We start from the raw sequence: 20,203 nt of genomic DNA on the forward strand, positions 1-20,203 counted from the left end.
TTTCTTTAAATAGCTTCATGATGGTTCACAATATCATGTTAATACGCTATTACTAAAGGAAATAGTAATTTAAAACGCCTCTCACTGTTCTTCATGCTCTTTTTTTAAGGAGACAGAAGTTAGTAAAAAAATTCAGGAAGAAAACACTCACATTAAAGAAGAAAAGCTGGTGAGTTAAAACAGCTTTGCTATTTAAAAATCACTTAGGAATATATGTGCTATATTTCGTATTCAAGTTTCTTAAATTCTTGTACTAAGCTACTAAAACTAAATTCAGTTGTTGACTCTTTGGAAAGATTTTAATAACATAATAGAAACTGAATCTTACTTTTCAGTTTTTATAAAGTGTTTTACCAGAACAAAATCCATTGTTTCACACTTTATTCCAAGTCTTAACTTTTGTTTTTAAAACCAGATAGGAGGAATTTGGTACACCCGTGAAATAGTAGTTTACATACCAGTTCAGTACAAATAAATAATAATGTTTGCATAACATCCTTGCTGTTCGGCTTTCTGGTTGCCAACAGTTTAATACTGCTGGCATTAAAACTAGGTAAAATTGGAATCATGTATCAATCATCTATAAAGGAAATGTCTATAAAGGAAACGTGTTGCATTTGTAAGAACATACACTTCTAGAATATTAAGCTATACATATACATAGCTGAACAGAGTAAAGACTGTCTTCTGTCACAAACTCAGGTATGTTCCAGAGCAAATCCAAGTATTCAAACCAAGGTAACATGGAGTCCAGTATCAAACATAGCAAAAAAACCCCACCAAAAACCTACCAGTTTCTTGTAATACCAGCATACTACGCTGCTTTGCAGAATATTAAGCATAAAAAGGGTGATTAATCACAGAATAAGAGACCTCTAGAATCACATGGTCCAACCTTTCTTGGCAAAAGCACTCGGTTGCGTTTTTTCTTAAACAGTTGCAGCATTTTCATTCTGCAGTGCATTAAACCAGACATGTCAGAGAAGCGTATTGTTCCTGTTCTCAGGGGGAACCAGAAGCAGTAGGTTAGTGTACCCGCTGAGCACTCACCAAAGGCTAATCCAGCAGTACTCTTCCAATCTGTACAAGCCTGTTTGCATTTTGAATTTGCTTTTTAAAAATATTTGCCAATAAACACATGGGGAAACAAGAAAGAGATTCAGGTCTCATTACTCCTACAGCCCTGAACGCACTAAAAGCCTTTATATGGAGATGCTTATAGAAAATTCATATGCATGTTTGATATGTATTATCTAAGGGAAGGTATCTATTTTGTTTCTCTGTTCTGTGGGAATTGCTAGGGGTTGGTTGGTTTTAACATATGGAGGGGTTTGGTATAAATCTGGGGAGGGCCCTACTACAGTGATGAATTTCTTGTTTTCTCCAAGAACTTGGGCAAGAAGACCTGGATTTCTGTTATTAGAGTGATACAAATTCACTATCTGGATTAAATGAAGGTGTTGGTTTTAATGGTTCTTGGACTGAGGCTGAGCATACTATTTAAATTATAGCTGATTTATATTGAGCTGTATGTAGAGAAGCAATCACTTCTAGTCTGGTGAGCACTGCATTAGGTTGAAAAGACACAGCCAACTCTCCCACCGACCTGTCAGATGACACTGGATAAGCTGTTCCATGTCTCTGTGGTTCAGTTTTCTAGATGTAAAATGGAGCTAAAGATAAATTAAGCTTCAGTGCAAAAACATTATATATCTCTACGTAAGTATACAAGCATGAAAAGGAATGAGAGTACACTCAAAATAATGATCTTTATTTTTACTAGACAGCTGTATCTGTGTACACAGTAGAACCAAAAGTAGATAAACTGAAAAGCTCTTTGCAGGTATATGAAAGTACTTATGCTTAATAATATGTTCCCCTCTCAATATATTTTGAAGCAACTGAGTACGTTTAAGAGTGTCTTCTGCCTGAAACTTAGCTGTTTTCTCTGCAGGCCTTCTTTTAGTAGTTCCTGTTCTGTTTGTTAGGGAGTAGAGGTTGGCTTGGCTAGATAGTTCCCTCTGTCTTTGAATGTCTGCAAATGTGTTTTGTAGTGTGTAATATAAAATTACTCTGTCTCCATTCCAACCATTTTATAAGAAAATTCTCTGAAAAAGAGTAAGTTATAATAATGTTACCCTCTCCAAGGCCAGAAAAACCTCAAGTTGTTCTGATTTCTTCCTATTAGCCCTTCCCCAACACTGGGAGAATAAAATATAAATGTTAATCCAAAAGACATAAATGATCTAAAACTTTGGGAACAAAATCTCATTCAATATGTCCTATTTTGTTTGTATTAATAAGGAAATTCTCAGCTCTCTACAATGTGTGCAGGAGGCGCTTCAGCGAATAACACAAAGGAATGTGAGAATGGAAAGTGAATTAAATGCACTGAAAGAAGAATATGAGGTCAGATTTCTCTTGATTAGACAAGCTGCTATTTTTAAGGCCAGGGCTGTTAAAGACATCTGTATGCTTTTCAGAACTTTTGACCTCACTTCCATTGCTCCCTCAGCTCCTTAACTGTCAGCACAAACCTTGAAGCACAGGCTATAGTTTCCCTCTTTTAGTTTACTGCCCCTAAAGTAAATCATGGTTGCCATTCTTATCAGACATTTCTGGAGGGTAAAACCAGTGGTTGCTTTCAAATATTTTGAAATCAAATGATTTTGACTTTTGTTTCTTGTAATTTTCACGTAGGTATGAATTTATTTTCTGGAAAATACTTTAAATTTCAGATCTTCTTCAGAGCTTGTCCCCAGTTTTATTAGAGCAGGGGGCCTAAGAAAGAATGTATCCTTAGCCATTTCTTGCTCTGTTGTCTGGTTTCACATTCATGCTAGAGGTGATAAGTAGTCATGCTGAAGGATCTGGAGTTGCAACACTTCTCAGTTCTTCTTTGGGGGTGTAAAAGTGGCTCAGAACAGTTTTGATTCTAAGTTACACTAGCAGCCAAACCGGCCCACAGTGCACTGAAGATTAAGGTCATGTCTGTTCTGGTCAGATGTGTCATACAGAGTTCAGCTACAACCATTAATCGGACTATTAATTATTAGTGTCTATTGTTTGTCCATACATAACCACAACTATTTCATTCTTTGTTTGGCCTGTGAGGTCAATGTTTTGAACTACTATCTCAGTTAATTTGAAAATAAACTTTCTTGTGCATATATGCTTTGTTTCTAAGTAAATGCTTCTATGCTAAATTGAAAACAGATTCACTTGACATAAGCCTTTGTCTTTTAGTAGATGTAGGCAGTTTGAGCTATTGTGTCCCATCTCAGATAAACTTTATGCCTTAAAGCTGTGTCTGAAACTTAAATGGCATGTGTGGATCTTGTCTTTGAAGACTCCACATAAACATCTACAAGTGTAAGAGAGGTATAGCTTGTTTTATTGTTAAAGTATGGACTGAGTACATGTCTCTGTTTTGCGGCCTGTACAGGTCAACAACGGATTTCTGATTGCAGTTAGACTAATTCTGATTTGACAGCCTGCTTTGATTTGGCTCCTGCTTATATTAGACATTGGGAAGTTATAAATGTTATCTAATTTTTCTAACTACAGGACAAACTATTTCTAGTCACCAAAGCTTCAATGTAGCTTTCCAACATCTTGCAGGCATTAATACTTCAGATGAAATTAGTTTTGCAAGACATGGGTATCTATAAGAGGCTCTTGATTTAATATTTGAAAGTTCTGTTGACTGTATGAGGACTCCTCAATACTTAATTTGATGTAAATGTTCCTTCTTAGTCTTCACCATGGCACTTAAGATCAGCTAAGATTTGATCTCGGTTGAGTTTTGAGAGCATTCTGTGCAGTCTCAAGACCAAGAAATTCTCACTTGAGAATGGGAATTAGGGATTCATAACATTTATGTAAGCAGATATGAGCGATAACCTTTCAAGAGATCACATCTGGAAACACAGAATCATAGAATAGTTAGGGTTGGAAAGGACCTTAAGATCATCCAGTTCCAGCCCCCCTGCCATGGACAGGGACACCTCACACTAAACCATCTCACCCATCTAACCCAACTCTGTCACAGAATCACAGAATCACAGAATCCCAAGGGTTGGAAGGGACCTAAAAAGATCATCTAGTCCAACCCCCCTGCAAGAGCAGGGTAACCTACAGTACATCACACAGGAACTTGTCCAGGCGGGCCTTGAATATCTCCAGTGTAGGAGACTCCACAACCCCCCTGGGCAACCTGTTCCAGTGCTCTGTCACTCTTACAGTAAAGAAGTTCTTCCTGATGTTAACGTGGAACTTCCTATGTTCCAGTTTACACCCATTGCCCCTTGTCCTATCACTGGATATCACTGAAAAAAGCCTAGCTCCATCATCCTGACACCCACCCTTTACATATTTGTAAACATTGATGAGGTCACCCCTCAGTCTCCTCTTCTCCAAGCTAAAGAGACCCAGCTCCCTCAGCCTCTCCTCATAAGGGAGATGTTCCACTCCCTTAATCATCTTTGTGGCTCTGCGCTGGACTCCTTCAAGCAATTCCCTGTCCTTCTTGAACAGAGGGGCCCAGAACTGGACGCAATATTCCAGATGCGGCCTCACCAAGGCTGAGTAGAGGGGGAGGAGAACCTCTCTTGACCTACTAACCACTCCCTTTCTAATGCACCCTAAGATGCCATTTGCCTTCTTGGCCGCAAGAGCACATTGCTGGCTCATGGTCATTCTCCTATCCACCAGGACCCCCAGGTCCCTTTCCCGTTCACTACTTTCCAGCAGGTCAACCCCCAACCTGTACTGGTACATGGGGTTGTTCTTCCCCAGATGCAAGACTCTACACTTGCCCTTGTTAAATTTCATCAAGTTTCTCCCCGCCCAACTCTCCAGCCTGTCCAGGTCTCGCTGAATGGCAGCACAGTCCTCTGGTGTGTCAGCCACTCCTCCCAGTTTTGTGTCATCAGCAAACTTGCTGAGGGTGCACTCAGTTCCCTCATCCAGGTCATTGATGAAAATATTAAACAGCACCGGTCCCAGCACCGACCCCTGAGGAACTCCACTAGTCACAGACCTCCAGCTAGATTCTGCGCCATTGACCACAACTCTCTGCCTTCTTCCTTTCAACCAGTTCTCGATCCACCTCACTACTTGATCGTCAAGCCCACACTTCTTTAGCTTATCTATGAGGATGCTGTGGGAGACAGTATCAAATGCCTTACTGAAATCAAGAAAAACTACATCTACCGCTCTACCATCATCCCTCCACCTAGTCATTGTCCAACCAGGCCTTCAATACTGCCAGGGATAGAGCATTCATAGCCTCCCTGGGCAACCCATTCCAGTGCCTCACCACCCTAACAGGAAAGAATTTCTTCCTTATCTCCAGTCTAAACTTCCCCTGTTTAAGTTTTAACCCATTACCCCTTGTCCTGTCACTACAGTCCCTAATGAAGAGTACCTCCCCAGCATCCCTATAGGCCCCCTTCAGATACCGGAAGGCTGCTATGAGGTCTCCACGCAGCCTTCTCTTCTCCAGGCTGAACAGCCCCAACTTTCTCAGCCTATCTTCATATGGGAGGTGCTCCAGTCCCCTGATCATCCTCGTGGCCCTCCTCTGGACTTGTTCCAACAGTTCCATGTCCTTTTTATGTTGAGGACACCAGAACTGCACACAATACTCCAGGTGAGGTCTCATGAGAGCAGAGGGCAGGATCACCTCCTTCAATGTGCTGGTCACGCTCCTTTTGATGCAGCCCAGGATATGGTTGGCTTTCTGGGCTGTGAGCGCACATTTTCTCATTGACCAACACCACCAAGTCCTTCTTTGCAGGGCTGCTCTGAGTCTCTTCTTTGCCCAACCTGTAGCTGTGCCTGGGATTGCTCTGACCCAGGTGTAGGACCTCACACTTGGCATACTTAAACTTCATGAGGTTGGCATCTGCCCACCTTACAAGCGTGTCAAGGTCCCTCTGGATGGCATCCCTTCTCTCCAGCGTATCAACCGAACCACACAGCTTGGTGTCATCGGCAAACTTGCTGAGGGCACACTCAGTCCCACTGACCATGTGTCCTGGGTTCAGCAGTAGCAGTCATTTTTCTCCTTCTTAGTAGCTAGTGCAGTGCTATGTTTCATTTTTTGGCCTGGCAAGAGAGCTGATAATGCCGATGTTTTTAGTTGCTGCTCAAATGTTTGGTCTGGCCAAGGACTTTCTGAGCCTCATGCTCTGCTAGGGAGGAGGGGAAGCTGGGAGGAAGCAGAGACAGGACACCTGACCCAAACTAGCCAAAGAGGTATTCCATACCACAGCACATCATGCCCAGGGAGGTAACTGGGAGTTACCTGGAGGGGCACACTCTCTCTTCGGGGGGGTTGAACTCATTTGGCGGTGGTATCATATTCTCTTGTTATTTTCTCTTTTCAATATTGTCGTTGGTGGTGGCAGTGGTGGTTCGTGTTGTGCCTTGGTTGCTGGGCTGTTCTTGTCTTGACCTGTGGGAGTTGCATTCTCTCGGTTCTCCTCCCCATCCCTCCGGGAGCGGGGCGGGGTGTGAGTGGACAAGCTGTGTGGATCAGTTTAAACCATGACACCATGTCAGTGACGAAGATGTTAAACAAGACCGGTCCCAACATGGATCCCTGAGGGATACCGCTCGTTACTGGTCTCCAGCTGGACATTGAGCCATTGACCACAACTCTTTGTGTGCGGCCATCCAGCCAGTTCTTTACCCACCAAGTGGTCCACCTATCTCTCCAATTTAGAGAGAAGGATGTCGTGTGGGACAGTGTCAAACACTTTGCACAAGTCCAGGTAGATGACATCAACTGCTTTACCCTTACCCATCAATTCTGTAGCCCCATCATAGAAGGCCACCAAATTGGTCAGGCAGGATTTCCCCTTAGTGAAGCCATGCTGGCTGTCACCAAGCACCTTGTTGTTTTTCATGTGCCTTAGCATGCCTTCCAGGAGAATGTGCTCCAAGATTTTGCCAGGCACAGAGGTGAGACTGACTGGTCTGTAATTCCCTGGGTCTTCCATTTTCCCCTTCTTGAAAATGGGGGTTATATTTCCCTTTTTCCAGTCATCGGGAACTTCACCTGACTGCCATGATTTTTCAAATATGATGGCCAGTGGTTTAGCAACTTCATTCGCCAGCTCCTGCAGGGCCCGTGGATGGATTTCATCAGGTCCCATGGACTTGTGCACTTTCAGGTTTTTAAGATGGTCTCGAAACAGATCCTCTCCTACAGTGGGCCCGAGGTCTTCATTCTCACAGTCCCTGCATCTGCCTTCCAAGACTTGGGTGGTGCAGTCAGAGCCTTTGCCAGTGAAGACCGAGGCGAAGAAGTCATTCAGAACCTCAGCCTTCTCAAAATCCTGTGTAGCTATTTCAATAGTTTTTTGTGTAAACCCAATGAATAATGATAAAATGCAGTGATTCCCTTAAACAGCTTGATGTAAATACAGTGCAGTAAGAGTGAATGACACATGTTCTTTCCATATGAGGTCATGGGGTTATTTTGATTTGTCAGAAATGTTTGTCTTTCTGTTTAAGCACTAGTCATAAAATACCATTGCTTTTATAGCTACTCATTTGGCTGACAGATCGATACACTTACCAGGATATTCCAAGGGAATGAGACGTTAACTGCTTATTTTGCAGTGTCATTTTTTTAAAGCAACAGATGGAACTTATAAAATATGGAGATGAATATATAACTTGAAGGGTCTACTCACTTTCCTGCCAATTTGAGAGCTATTGCTTTTGCCTTTATTGATTCTAGAACTGCAGTATGGTGAATGGGGTCTGAAGGTTATGTATTATCCTCATGCTGTATCTTACCTCCCTGTTAAATTTTTGGACCTTGCTCATTAAGAAGAGGTTTCCTCAGAGTAATAGAAAACTGAAAGGAGTGATTGTATAGTCCCATGGAAATATTTTTATTCCTATACTCACAAAAAATTGCTGCTTAATTTAAGCTTGAGATGACAGAATACTTAAACTTCCAAGGTAACATTCTGGAAGGATCATCTTGTTCTCTCTCAGTCTATCTATGCATACTTAATGCTAAGATACCAATGCCCTTAGGAGTCCAGAAAAACAAGTTATAGTTCTTTAGTAGATGATAGAATACTTGAGGATGCAAAAAATTCAGATATTCCCCTTGCTGTACAATTGCCTTGCATGTATTTTTACAGAGTTTTACTTGGCTACTTCTGATACTTTGCCTGAAGAGCTGTGCTGTGAGTGATTATTATATTCCATCTCAGAGGAGGTTGCATTTGAGATACAAATAAACGCATCCTTGAAGTTAGAGCCGCTAGGTCTTGGACTCCTAATTTATAGAATTGGATGAAAGGTGCCACATCAGAGTGTGATTATTCAGTTGATGATAATTAAGTGTATTGTTGAATTGTCTCATCGTTTAAATAATATAATCTGCCTGAGAAGATCCATTATATTCTTATGCGCAACTTCTGCCATGGGTATAAGAATGCAAGGTAGTCTCCATTTTCCTAGCATTAATACCTGTAAAATACATTTGTGTTTATAGTGAGGTTAAATTAACATAGGCATTTTAAAATTGATGCTAAGTGAATCAAGAAGTAGACTCACTTTTAGTTACAAGACGAAGAAAAAAGGAATTGCTTTGGAGTATTGCCTCCCTAACTTAACATTTTTCAAGTGGACTTTCAAAGCAGCTCAGCAGTCATAAATACATAGCTGGTCATACAGCTGCATACGTTAAAGTTATGTTGACATTATCAAGTATATTTGTGCCATCTATATAGTAGATAATGGATTCAGCAAGTCCTTTATCTTCCATATTTTTTACTATAAAAATGTGATAGGATAAAAATTCCGACAGTACCTGAGATGAGTGTGAAGTTACTGTTGATTTACAGAAGGCTGCTTTGATTTAGCACAGTCAAGCTGAAAGAGTTAACCAAAAAATGTTGCAAGTACAATTATGATAGTATAAAACTTAGTATTACTGTTGTTTTAATGCACTCCTATTCTATTTCAGTGATCTAACAGAAATAAATTAAAGGATAATCAGACATATACTTTATGTTCCAGGAGATATGTTTCAGAGTTTAAAGCCTATACAGTTTATAAGATAGGTTAATAAACCATTCAGTATAGAAAAACTGATCAGAAAAATAGAAATATTTTCTTTGAATATCGAGTAGATTTTTCTTTAAGTACAATGGGTGTAGATTGTGCTACATTTCATATTTTTCATCTCTGGACTTTATATTACTTTTTCAACACATTAAAACTTATGCAGTGAAACTGAATAATGGCAAGTGGTTTTATACGCTTTTATAGCCATTTCTTTTTTCATAACCTCCCCCTGTTTCCTGTTAGCTAAACTATAAGCACCTTTCTGTTAATTTATGAAAATTATTGTTGAGATAGCACATTATCACTGATCTGTATGGCACTGCCAGCATGTTAGAAGCAAAGATCCAAGCAACATAAAACACATTAAAATTCATTAATGTGGTATTGATTATTTTTTGGATAATTAATTTTATTGCAGACCCTTGAAAGAGATAATGAGCTGCAAAGGGAGAAGGCGAAGGAAAATGAAGAAAAGTTCCTTAATCTTCAGAATGAGCATGAGAAAGCACTAAGAGCTTGGAAAAAAGATGTAGGTTTATTAAATTAAATAATAGAGTATTAAGAGGTTTTTGAAATAGTCATCAAGCATTTCAGGTAATTCCTAAAAGCCAAGAAAATAGTGCAGAAATAATACAATAAAACCAACTAGTTCTTTTCTAGTAATGCAGGCTCTTTTAAAAATTAATATTTTTTTAAAGGTAGATGTAGGAGAAATGTTGACTTCTGTACTTTAAAAGGTCAGTGCACTTCCTGCAGTCTATAAAGCAAGAGCCAGGGTATTAGGTATTACCTTGAATTTAGCACTTAAGTATTCCACAGTTACACACTTGCCATTACCTAGACATGGAAGCTGATACAGGTTTTAATTTACATTGAATTTTAGTATTTTTCAGGAAACCTGCAATTTTTTACACAACTTACTCAGTGAATACCAGCATACCAGGCTGCACTCTTGTACCCTGAAAAGCTGTAAACAGTCTTAGAGTAAAAAATTAATGTAAACCCATATAGACTGACACAGGATAAAAGTATTCCTGAAGGTCCATATGCCTAGGAAAAAACACAGAAGACCCACCTCAAAATGAATAGGGTAGAGGTAATGAAGGCTTGCATTAAAGTGGAGGCCCTGATTTGACAGGAATTATTCAATGTGGACTGTTGGTGAAAGTGGATAAGAAAAGGTATAATCCTGTATGTCTCAGCGAGTTCACCTCTATGTTCACCTAAACAATAATTTGTCTTCAGGATTTGCTGTTCTTTCTTCTACTACATTACTTCTAAAGAATACTGCAGTAATCATTTAATCCAAAATAATTAGCAAAATATTGTAACTGTAAAAACTGTCTGCAATAATAAATGCATGTTTACAAGTAAGAAAGATTAATTCATCTTCAGTAAGATCTACTTAGTGTGTAGAAACCAGACTCTAAATAGCATTTGTTTAACAATCTCTTTTTTTAATCTCTGTGTAATTGGCACCTACTGCTAGAAAGGTTTTGAATTTGGTAGGTAGAGTCTTAGGGAGGCTGTGAGGAAATAATGAAAATTTGTCCTTGTAATCCTAAAGCTAACTCTTTTGAGTGCAGCTGCTATGGAGATGACTGCAACCAGGAGACTACAAAATAGCTGAACTGTTCTGATGCTCACTGTCCTGGGAAGATTTGATCTCCCCAGTTCCTAGGAGAGTCTTACACCAATAGTTTCCTATATAGACATGGGAATTGGCCCTGCTTATTTCTCAGGAATGTTTGCAACTATTCTTTATAAGGTTTATTTATTCCCCCCAGCCTCGGTATTTCTGGTATGGATAACTAGAAATTCAGTCTCTTACTGCCTTATAGTGACATCATGGCTAACGTTATATACTGCTCTGGAAATACTTGTAAATTAAGTGAAGATATTTCTGTAAAATTGCCTTTCCATTCCTTTTTTATGACATATTTTTGACCATCCTTTTTTTACTAAATACAACAATTCAATTGTTGTGTACTCACTGAAGGAGCATTGGATACTTGAGGCTATTTACAGAAGTTCCAAGTAGATTATTTGCTGTTATAGTTTCTTGACAATGTAGGTAGAGACTGAATGTTGGCGAGGATGTTTATCTTTGAGCCAAAACCAGAAAAAGCTACAAATATAAATCTCAGGTTTTTTAACATTGCTACTTGAAGTAAATGATGGGCGGGGGGGGGGGGGGGAACCCATTAATAGATGGATAGCGTCTGTAGTGGAAATGTGGTTAAAATTTTGGTTTGAATGCAAGTGCTCAAAATTACCTCTGTACGAAGAAATTCCGTATCATCTATACTTTCTTTTAAGGATTTACTTTAATTTGCTAAGCTGTTGATACCTCTGTAAAATACTGGTTTATGTATGTGAACATGCAGTGTAAGATCTGTGTTTGTGTGCTCTGTGTACCCTCTTACTACAGGAGGAAAACATGAGAAGAGAAATAGACACTATTAAAAATGAGCTGAATTCCCTTAAGGGAGTTCATAGACATCTTGAAGACTCTCATCCTCCTAAAGGAAATCAGCGTTCTGAGCAAGTGGACTATCTGCAGGTAAGTGTCTCTAATAGCTGCAGTACTTTCCATTTCTTGTAAAAGTATTAGAGAATGAGAGAAATTTTCTTCTAATCTGGCTGTCATGTTCACTGAGCTTCCTTTGACAATTATATATATTTATATATAGCAAAGTTTAGCAAAGTTTTTCAGTTTTAGTTTAATAAAAACCCCAACCTTTATTTCATTTAGCATCTTTAAGAATCATGAATGCTGGATGTAAAAGACAGCTTTATACAGTGCAGGTTGAACTAGAACTGAGCTCGCATTGCTGGGTGAACCAAAGCCATGTTCAGCTCTATATTCAGAGCATGTCTGAGAAGTCAGCAAGTGGTTATGCACATGATGATGGTCTTTTGGAGCAAAAGGAAAAGCGTGTAGCTCTGCAGCTACGTGTTACCCATTACTTAAACTGGATTGCAAATTATATTCCAGTCTTTTGTAAGATTGATAAAATGGGAAGGATCATAAGCCATGAAACTTTCCCTGCTTGTTGAGTCTATTCTGTTGTTCTGTTGGTTATATCATTTTTCCCATTAGTTTTTACATCCAAATAATGAATTATCCTTCAAAAAGGGAAAACTCATTTTGCATGTATATGATTTTTTCTTCCAGTATTAGGAAAATAGGAAGACAGTAGGACTGTAAAGGCAGATTTTTTTAAATTTTTTTAGAAGTATCTATGAATTGTTAGTAAAATGACAAACCTTCACAATGCATGTATGTATGTCTATAGCTCATACATATGTATATATGCATGAATATATGCGTGAATATACACATGTACACATCTGCTGGTATGAGCTTAATAATGCAATGGAAATTATATTTGAAATGAGTACTCATCCAGCCAAAGAATATCTGAACTCTACAAGGTATAATTGTAATTGTAAATCATGTAATTTTTAAAAATCATTATTTCTTTGAAGGAAAAAGAAATACAAATTATGTTTAGGATGCAGAACCAATACACACAATCAGTTGTTCATGATAAACAGTACTTGTGCTTACAGATAACCCTGTATGTTTGAAAATAATTAGGCTTAAAGCTTATGCTCATAAATGCAAAAAAAGATTTCAAAAGCTGGTCAGCTTAGACTGAATCAAATCTCCAGTGGAACTGCCAAGAAATTACAGGAGCTGTAGCAGGTCATACTGATTATTCTAATTTGTGATTCTATGTATAATCTTTTGTTCCTTCTTATTCTAGAGTGGTCAAGAACACTCAAAAGACAGTGAAATACAAGCTATTCAAAAAGAAAATAAGTGTATGCAGTCTGTAATACGAAAAGACAATGATTTTGGGCATGAAGAAACTGAAGTAAAAAACACAATGGACTCCTCTTTAAGTACTAAGGAATTGCAGATAGAACAAAGTAATGGCAGTACATGGATAATAGAGATAAGTAGTATTGTTGAAGAAAGGATAAATGTTTACAGATACAGTCTATGACAAGAGAATGAATTAAATAGTTTTGTACTGACAACAGTAAAATTCCTGGTGTCGGTAGTGCTAATCTGTGCTAAATTCACAAAGCTCTAAAGGAAAGCCCAGTACTTGTAGTGGCTGACCTTGAACATTAAGTAAGATCTGTGTGCTGTGACCCCTCAAGCTATTGCAATACTCTTTCTGCATGCTAGTTCAAGAGAATAGGGATTAGGAATAGCTATAATATGTACAGAAGTGTTTGGAAGCAAAGTGAAGGACTTTCCCATGTGACAGTGGAAAAAGGCCGAGTGCATTGCACAGAACAATGAAGGTCTGTTCATGTGGATAATCATAATACTTTCCTGTACAAAGCACTTTGTAACTGCATTTTTTGCAGCCACCTACAGGAAATGTACCTTGTCTCTAATGCTCAGTCTCTAAAATATAGCAGAGTTAAGTGGAAATTTAAAAGCTTATTAATGACATAGTGGCTGCTTTAAAAGATCAGTGATCACAGCCTCAGACTGTATCTTTCAGAACACACCTTTCTGATACTGAATGCTTGTTATTCCTCACTTGCCCACTACCATCAAGTCACAGCATATTCCTTTTGGTATGAAGATAGTCCCTTAAACAGTAGTTTTGGTTTCCATTTAGCTAAAAATGCCACTTTCAAAAATAAAGGCAAATTGCAGCAGTAACTGGCTTAAATTTTGTGTAGAAACACAATAGCTGCTTAAAGTGTGTGTGTTAATTTCATAATGAAGACCCCTTTCACTCATTAGGCTGACAGATAACAGTTGGGAAATATTTAAACTGTAAGCTATATCTAAAATCTACAGAATGTTAATATATTTTCTGTTTGAGCAGTTTATAAATATTTTCCAAGTTACTTCAGCAACATTTTTGATAGACTTGTGTGTGTAATGAAAGATAAGAAGAATCGGTATTGATACTGATCTTGAGTCCATCTCTTTGGAAATCATAAACTGTAAAAATAAAGCATTACTTAACCTCTCCGTTATCTATCACTAACTACAGAATACGCTTACTCTAACAGATTTACAAGTTCTTGAAAACAGTTTTAAGGATGAAATTAATGTTGCTAGCCCTCATGAGGAAAAGCAAAGGGAGGCTTCTCCCAGGAATACCTTCTGCACAGATACTGATTTAATTACCCAAGGACAGACCTCGGAAATACACATCACTGAACACAAAGAAGCAGAAAGTCTGGGAGCAACATGTAGAATGTTCCTGGATGAAAACAATGCACATTTAGAACAAAAGCTCCAGGACAGTACTAAGCCATGCCACACGCAAACAAGAAAAGTCATCTTAGACAGTGTTGATGCTGTAGGAGCCTTCAACAAAAATGGAAGTCAGGAGACTGACTCTAGCAAGCAAGAATTGTGCAATACTACAGATGAATCAATTTGTACTAAGGCAGATATAAAACCAAATGCTGTACAAAACAACAAAAGCACCCTTACACTTGAAGCACCCGAAACTGAGTCCGAAGCAGTTCTTTGCATCAAGAATGCTGTGTATGAGAGAAGTACAGATAATCATCAAGCTAAGGAATTAAGTTTTGGTATCCTGTCTTATATTAAGGAAAATTCTCAAACTGAATACCAAAAATCTAGGTTGCTGGACAGTGACAATCATGTAGGAAACGGATTACATCAAACAGAAAAAATCTTGTTAAATCCAAGTGGTTTGCATATAAATAAACTTTCTTTTAAACAGACACACGTAGATGCTGAAGACAAGACTTATGAAGACAATACCAGACACAAAACCAAGAATGGTATACTGAGGAGTCCTGATGTACCAGCAACTGACGCTAAGAATGTTCCAACTGTTTATTGTGACAATGTAAGTGGTGATGATGCCACAAAAGAACACAGTAATAACATGTCTCTCTTACGTACTTTCAATTTATGCCTCCCAAAAATAGAAAGAGCAATAAATGTGGATGACCTGTGCAGCAAGCAACCTGAACAAGACAGTACTGAACAAACAGGGAATGCTACAAACACATGTACTTTGAATGCTGAAGCCATATCTCCAGTAAAGGCTGATGGTCTTGAAATAATAGCTCATAAACAAAGCCCATCAGTTACAATTGTTAGCACAGATAAACTAATTCCACTTAAAAAAGTGAATGATGATATTCAGATATGCTCCATCAAAAATGGACATTCACTGGAGATTAATAATTCAACAAATAACACATTGTTAAAAGAGAAAAAACTCTTACTGACTGGTACAGTTCCAGGAAGGAAGTTTGCTGAGGGTCACCTGAAAGAATCATGCTCTTTACACATGAGAACATCTGGAAATTTAGTAAACATAAGTGGAAGGTCATCCTTTGATCTTTCAGCCTCAGATAAAAAAGCTGAGAAAACCCCAGTATACGTAAATTTTTTAGACCTCAGTTCTTGTTCAAGAGTAAATCAAACAAGAGGTCAAGCTGCATGGACTTCAGCCTTCAAGGAGCCTTCCCTTTCGAAAGAGAAACTGCCAGGCTTAGTGGAAAACACAAGCGTTACTTCACAAACACAGTGCCAAAATCTCGGTGAGAATGTTGACAGAAGAGAAACAGGGCTGGGTAAGAAAAATAAGCATTTATGTTTGAAGCATGTACTGAATATACTTAGCAAAACTATCAAAACGTAAAATTTCTGCATCTGAGTTTTGTGTAGCAGTAGAAAAATGCAAGCCTCCCAACATTTTAGTTGTATGGCAAAAAAAAAAAAAAAAAGATGACTTCCCTGTTTATAATATAAATGCAACTAAACAGCTTTTGTTTGCCAAATTACCCAATTAAAAAACCTTTTTCTCAGATTTTCCTTTGTAGAAGAAAAACAGTGCAATGACAAACCAAATTTGTATATGTATTTGGAACCCTAATGTAGAGCATACTCTAGCTGGGCTCTTTATGTATCTGAAAAGCACTGAGCAGCTTTTGGAAATGATTCAGCACCCTCATTTTGCATAAAAATTAGAGTAGGTTTTGAACTAGTAGATGCTTCTTTGAATGGGGCTTAGAGAAAGTTTACTTCTTTCTTTTTATTGTACATCTTTAATTCAGATGGACACTTAAAACCATCTGAAAGTGTTGAATGCATGAAAGGAGAAGTCTGTGCTTGCAAGCTCTGGAAAACACCCCAAGCTCAAGGAGCTTTTTTATTTCCTATTCTTGGCACTTGGTGATTATTTGCTGAGCAAAATTTTGCATATGCTAAACAGTAAAGCAGAGCTTTATTCCCTATTTCTAAATCATTACTGAAATGTGGGAAAACTGTATTTCGGTTTGTTTTGCAATAAAATTAGCTGCTGAAGTACCCCTATAATTTAGTGAAAGTGCCATTTCTAAATTCAGTCGTCTACCAAAGTAGTAAACGTGTCATCTCTATTTCTACAGCAGACTGACTCCAATGTGTTTATAGATGTTCCCCTACTTCAGTAACTGGCCAGAGTGTAAGATACAGAAGTATAAGAGGTGCCTTCCTTATAAGCTTCCTTACAAGCTTGCATGTGGATTCTGTTCTTAACACATACTGTAAACTTAAAAGAGCAGATGATCTCTTAGGCTTTGGTAGAAGTGAAAGCCCTACTTCTGTAGAAAAATGGAGCTTTGGGTGCTTAGATGTTTTTCAGAAGAACTAGATCCACAGTGTAGGGTGTATTTGTTTGAAGCTTTGTTGATGTAGTATTTGGAGGTTTGCCCCTTGAATGTACAAAAGCAGAACTGACTCCCATCCCTTAGCTTTGTGGCAGTGAGGCAGAAAACCAGCAGCCTGGTTTCTGCATACTGTTCTGGTGTTAGGAATTTAGGTTTATAGGTAACTTCATTTCTGCACTTGGTCTCTTGCCTACATGTATTTGTACACTGAAGCACAGTATCTGAAGTTCAGGTTCAGAAAAGTCTTTTTCCCTAAAACAACAGCGGTGATAGCATGGTAGGAGGATCCTAATCTCAGATGGCACATTAATAATGTGAATTTTGATACTAGTTTCAAGAAACACTACATGTGTAGTTATGTGATATTCTGCATGTATCTTTTCTGTAAGAACAGCCAGCACTATCTGAAGTTCTTTGTTTCTCCTCCTTTTCTTGTCAGAAACCTTTCTGTATGCAAAGTACTGCAACTCCAAGAAGTGACTTAGGGAGATTCCCTCAAAGGAGTTGATAGGGATTTTAATATACCTCTGCTTCCCCCAGTGAGTCTCTCAGGGACGAGTACAGTCACCAGACCTCTTGAATTCTAATAATACTTCAAGTATTATTAGTATATCCTCCTTCAAGTGAGGATCTTGGTCTAGGTCCCAGATCTGCCTCTTAACTCTCATTATCCTGCCTAATTTAGTCAGATCCCTACTTCAGCTTGCTGACCGCTCTGAATCCTGCACCTCTTTTGGAGACTAGAGAACCTTACTGGGCACCCAAGAGCCACTGTGGCACTCAGCACTACAGCTTCCAAAATTTATTGTCTTTGGCTTTTGTTTTGCTTTCAGGTATTTTCCCAAAGAGCAAACCTGGAGCAGAATCCACGTGGACAGTGGTCCTAAATTTATTTATTTTTACTTACTCTAGCACAAACAGTTTTAGCCATATGGAAGACCTGGAGGTGAAAAGCATTGGTGGAAGAGTTTAGTAAGCCTATCTGAAGCAATTCCTTTTACTGCCTAACCACAATGCAGTTTACTATTTATACAACTTTGGTTCCCAAAGAGCAGCCACTCCACATGAGTAAACAGAGGAATGAACAGGGAACAGGCTCTTCCTGGCAAACTCTTAAAAACTGACACAAACTCATCACTATCTTCCTTCCAAGAGGAAAAGTTACAGTATTCTTAATTAACTGTTACACAACTATGCAGTAACATGCATTTTCAGAGCAAAACAAAGATTTTACTGTTGTAGCAGTGACCGACAGGCATCTGTGTAGTGATAAAACAGCTGAATGTGAAAGTAGGCTTATGTTTTGATCTTGCAAGGAACTTTATATTGGTTTCAATGGAGTCTACTAGCAGTACATAAAGCCACTGCAGGCTTGGAGCCTTATGTCTGCTATGATTAATCTACTAATTTGCCCGTCCTACCTTTATTAGATAGCTGCAGTCTGATTCCCTGAAATATTAGGTATAGCCATTTATAAAAGGACTCCTCATTTAAAATGTTCTTTGTCCTTGTATTTAGAATGTGAGTTTTGTTTTCACCCTGGAATATGATGTTAGGATGGCACAACTTATGTATTTTATCATTATTGGAAGGAAAAAAAATACTCCATTAGAATATTCTGAACATACATTTTTTGTAAATAACAATTTATATTTGTCATTAACTTAGTATATGAAAACAGTATAAAACATTTTCAATCAGAGTAGAAACACACCTCATCTTCAGAGACAAAAGCATATGCAGAAATACAGGAAAGAAAACAAAAAATGAAGAGGGAAAAGCCTAAAACAGAGATTCAGTTATTTAAACCAAAAATAATTGATTTTTTTAAGATCAGAGGTAAACCAGAAGTTTAGTAACTTTACAATTAGTGCCTAGAGACTAAATTGCAGTTGTTACCATTTCCTTTTTGTCAATCAGGTTCTACCAGTTTTAACAGAGCTGCCGACACTTTGAATACCTCTAGTATCCACCGAGCTCCCCAGGGAGACCCTGGTGAAGACTGGAATGCTATAGCAAAGACTTTTTATGATTCTTCTTTTCCCACAGAACATGTAAGTCAATTAAAAATATTGCGGACCAGACCTCAGTGAGCTAATTCCACAGATATTTGTACAACTGTACGCATCTGGATACTTTAAGACTGAGTCAATCTCCAAAATAATATCAAAAGGGCAACAAGGCACCATTTTTCACAATTAAGGTTGATAGAAAGCAGCAGGAAAAAGTCACAGCATATGAATCAAACAGTTCTAACCAGTCTGTTTGGGAGGGGAGAAAGAGGGTAGTTCATTGTGTACCCTAATAGAAATCATCACCTACAGTAAAAGTAGGAGTTGGGTTTTTTAAAAAAATAAAGGTAGGTAACAGTGTAAGAACATTATTTCCTTTATTAAGACCACATTTCTAAAAGAAATTTGTGAAAGAGTAAAAATTCAGTGTATCTATGAATTACAGCCTATCCCTTTATTCTGTCCTGCAGTTACACGATGCCGTATTTAGTTATGTTATTTAATCAGATGACATTACACAAACATGTAAAAGCAGAGAATTAAAAAGAACCCTATTGTGTTGCTGTTTCCCCTGTGAGACAACGTCATTTCAGAGGGCACTAGCAATGGCTCACACCACATTTTTTGACCTATGTTAGTCTGTGGAGCTTGAACAGCTGAAATGGCTGTATTAGGAATAGACCTAATGGTAAACATACTATTCACAAATGATACAATTATTTACAACTACAGTTGACCTTCCTTTTTACAAGAGGCTCTAGAGGTATTTCTCAGGTAGTTGTGGCTGTCTCTTTGAATGAGGTTTGAAGTCAGGGTGTAGAGTGTTTTCAAGTGACAAGACTGGCTGACTTCACCAGGCTTAGTCAGCTCTCAGTGCCATTAGCATTCACATTCTCTGAAATTCAGAAGACTGATGTTTTAAATTACTTAACTTTCCTAACGTGACTCTACTTGGGAATGACAGTGAGGGGTTTTTTTCACCAAACACAGTGGTATTTACTGTGTCTCTCTTGCTTTGTCTGACTGAGGTGGAGTCAGGAATTGAGTGAACTAAAATACCTAATCTACAGCTAACACAAAGCTGTATTTCATCATCTGATTGTGGGTTTATCTACTTTGTCACTTCCAACCTAAAGCTTCTTACGTGCTGGCTAAGTAAAAGCTGAGATGGATAAGGACAGAGTATCTTGCTAGTTTGACCTTTTATTATTTTCCAAATACTTAATCTTTGAAATCTCACCTTGGGGCATCACAGACCACTCCTTCCCTTCTGTGGTGGTGTCATTCTAATACCTTCTGTCCTCAAATTTGTCATGTTTATGAGCAATATGGAAAAGCTGTTGGGAGATTAAAAATAGGCTCAGACATCTCTTTTGCTGCTGTGTTTGTTCGTTCTAACATGGTTAGAGCTA

At 38.3% G+C, this 20,203-nt stretch overlaps 1 protein-coding gene across 1 annotated transcript in view; it reads left to right on the forward strand.

The window, feature by feature from the left end:
* CCDC73 (coiled-coil domain containing 73) overlaps nt 1-20,203 on the forward strand; it is a 95,925-nt gene that overhangs the window by 71,447 nt on the left and 4,275 nt on the right. Inside the window, exons 16-22 of the mRNA XM_065683239.1 lie at nt 110-169; nt 2,305-2,409; nt 9,518-9,628; nt 11,531-11,700; nt 12,875-13,038; nt 14,152-15,702; nt 18,700-18,833. Coding sequence (XP_065539311.1) covers nt 110-169; nt 2,305-2,409; nt 9,518-9,628; nt 11,531-11,700; nt 12,875-13,038; nt 14,152-15,702; nt 18,700-18,833 — 2,295 coding nt within the window. The remainder of the gene's footprint in view (nt 1-109; nt 170-2,304; nt 2,410-9,517; nt 9,629-11,530; nt 11,701-12,874; nt 13,039-14,151; nt 15,703-18,699; nt 18,834-20,203) is intronic.

This window comes from Lathamus discolor, chromosome 6 (assembly GCF_037157495.1).
Source record: "Lathamus discolor isolate bLatDis1 chromosome 6, bLatDis1.hap1, whole genome shotgun sequence".
Classification (NCBI taxonomy): domain Eukaryota; kingdom Metazoa; phylum Chordata; class Aves; order Psittaciformes; family Psittacidae; genus Lathamus; species Lathamus discolor.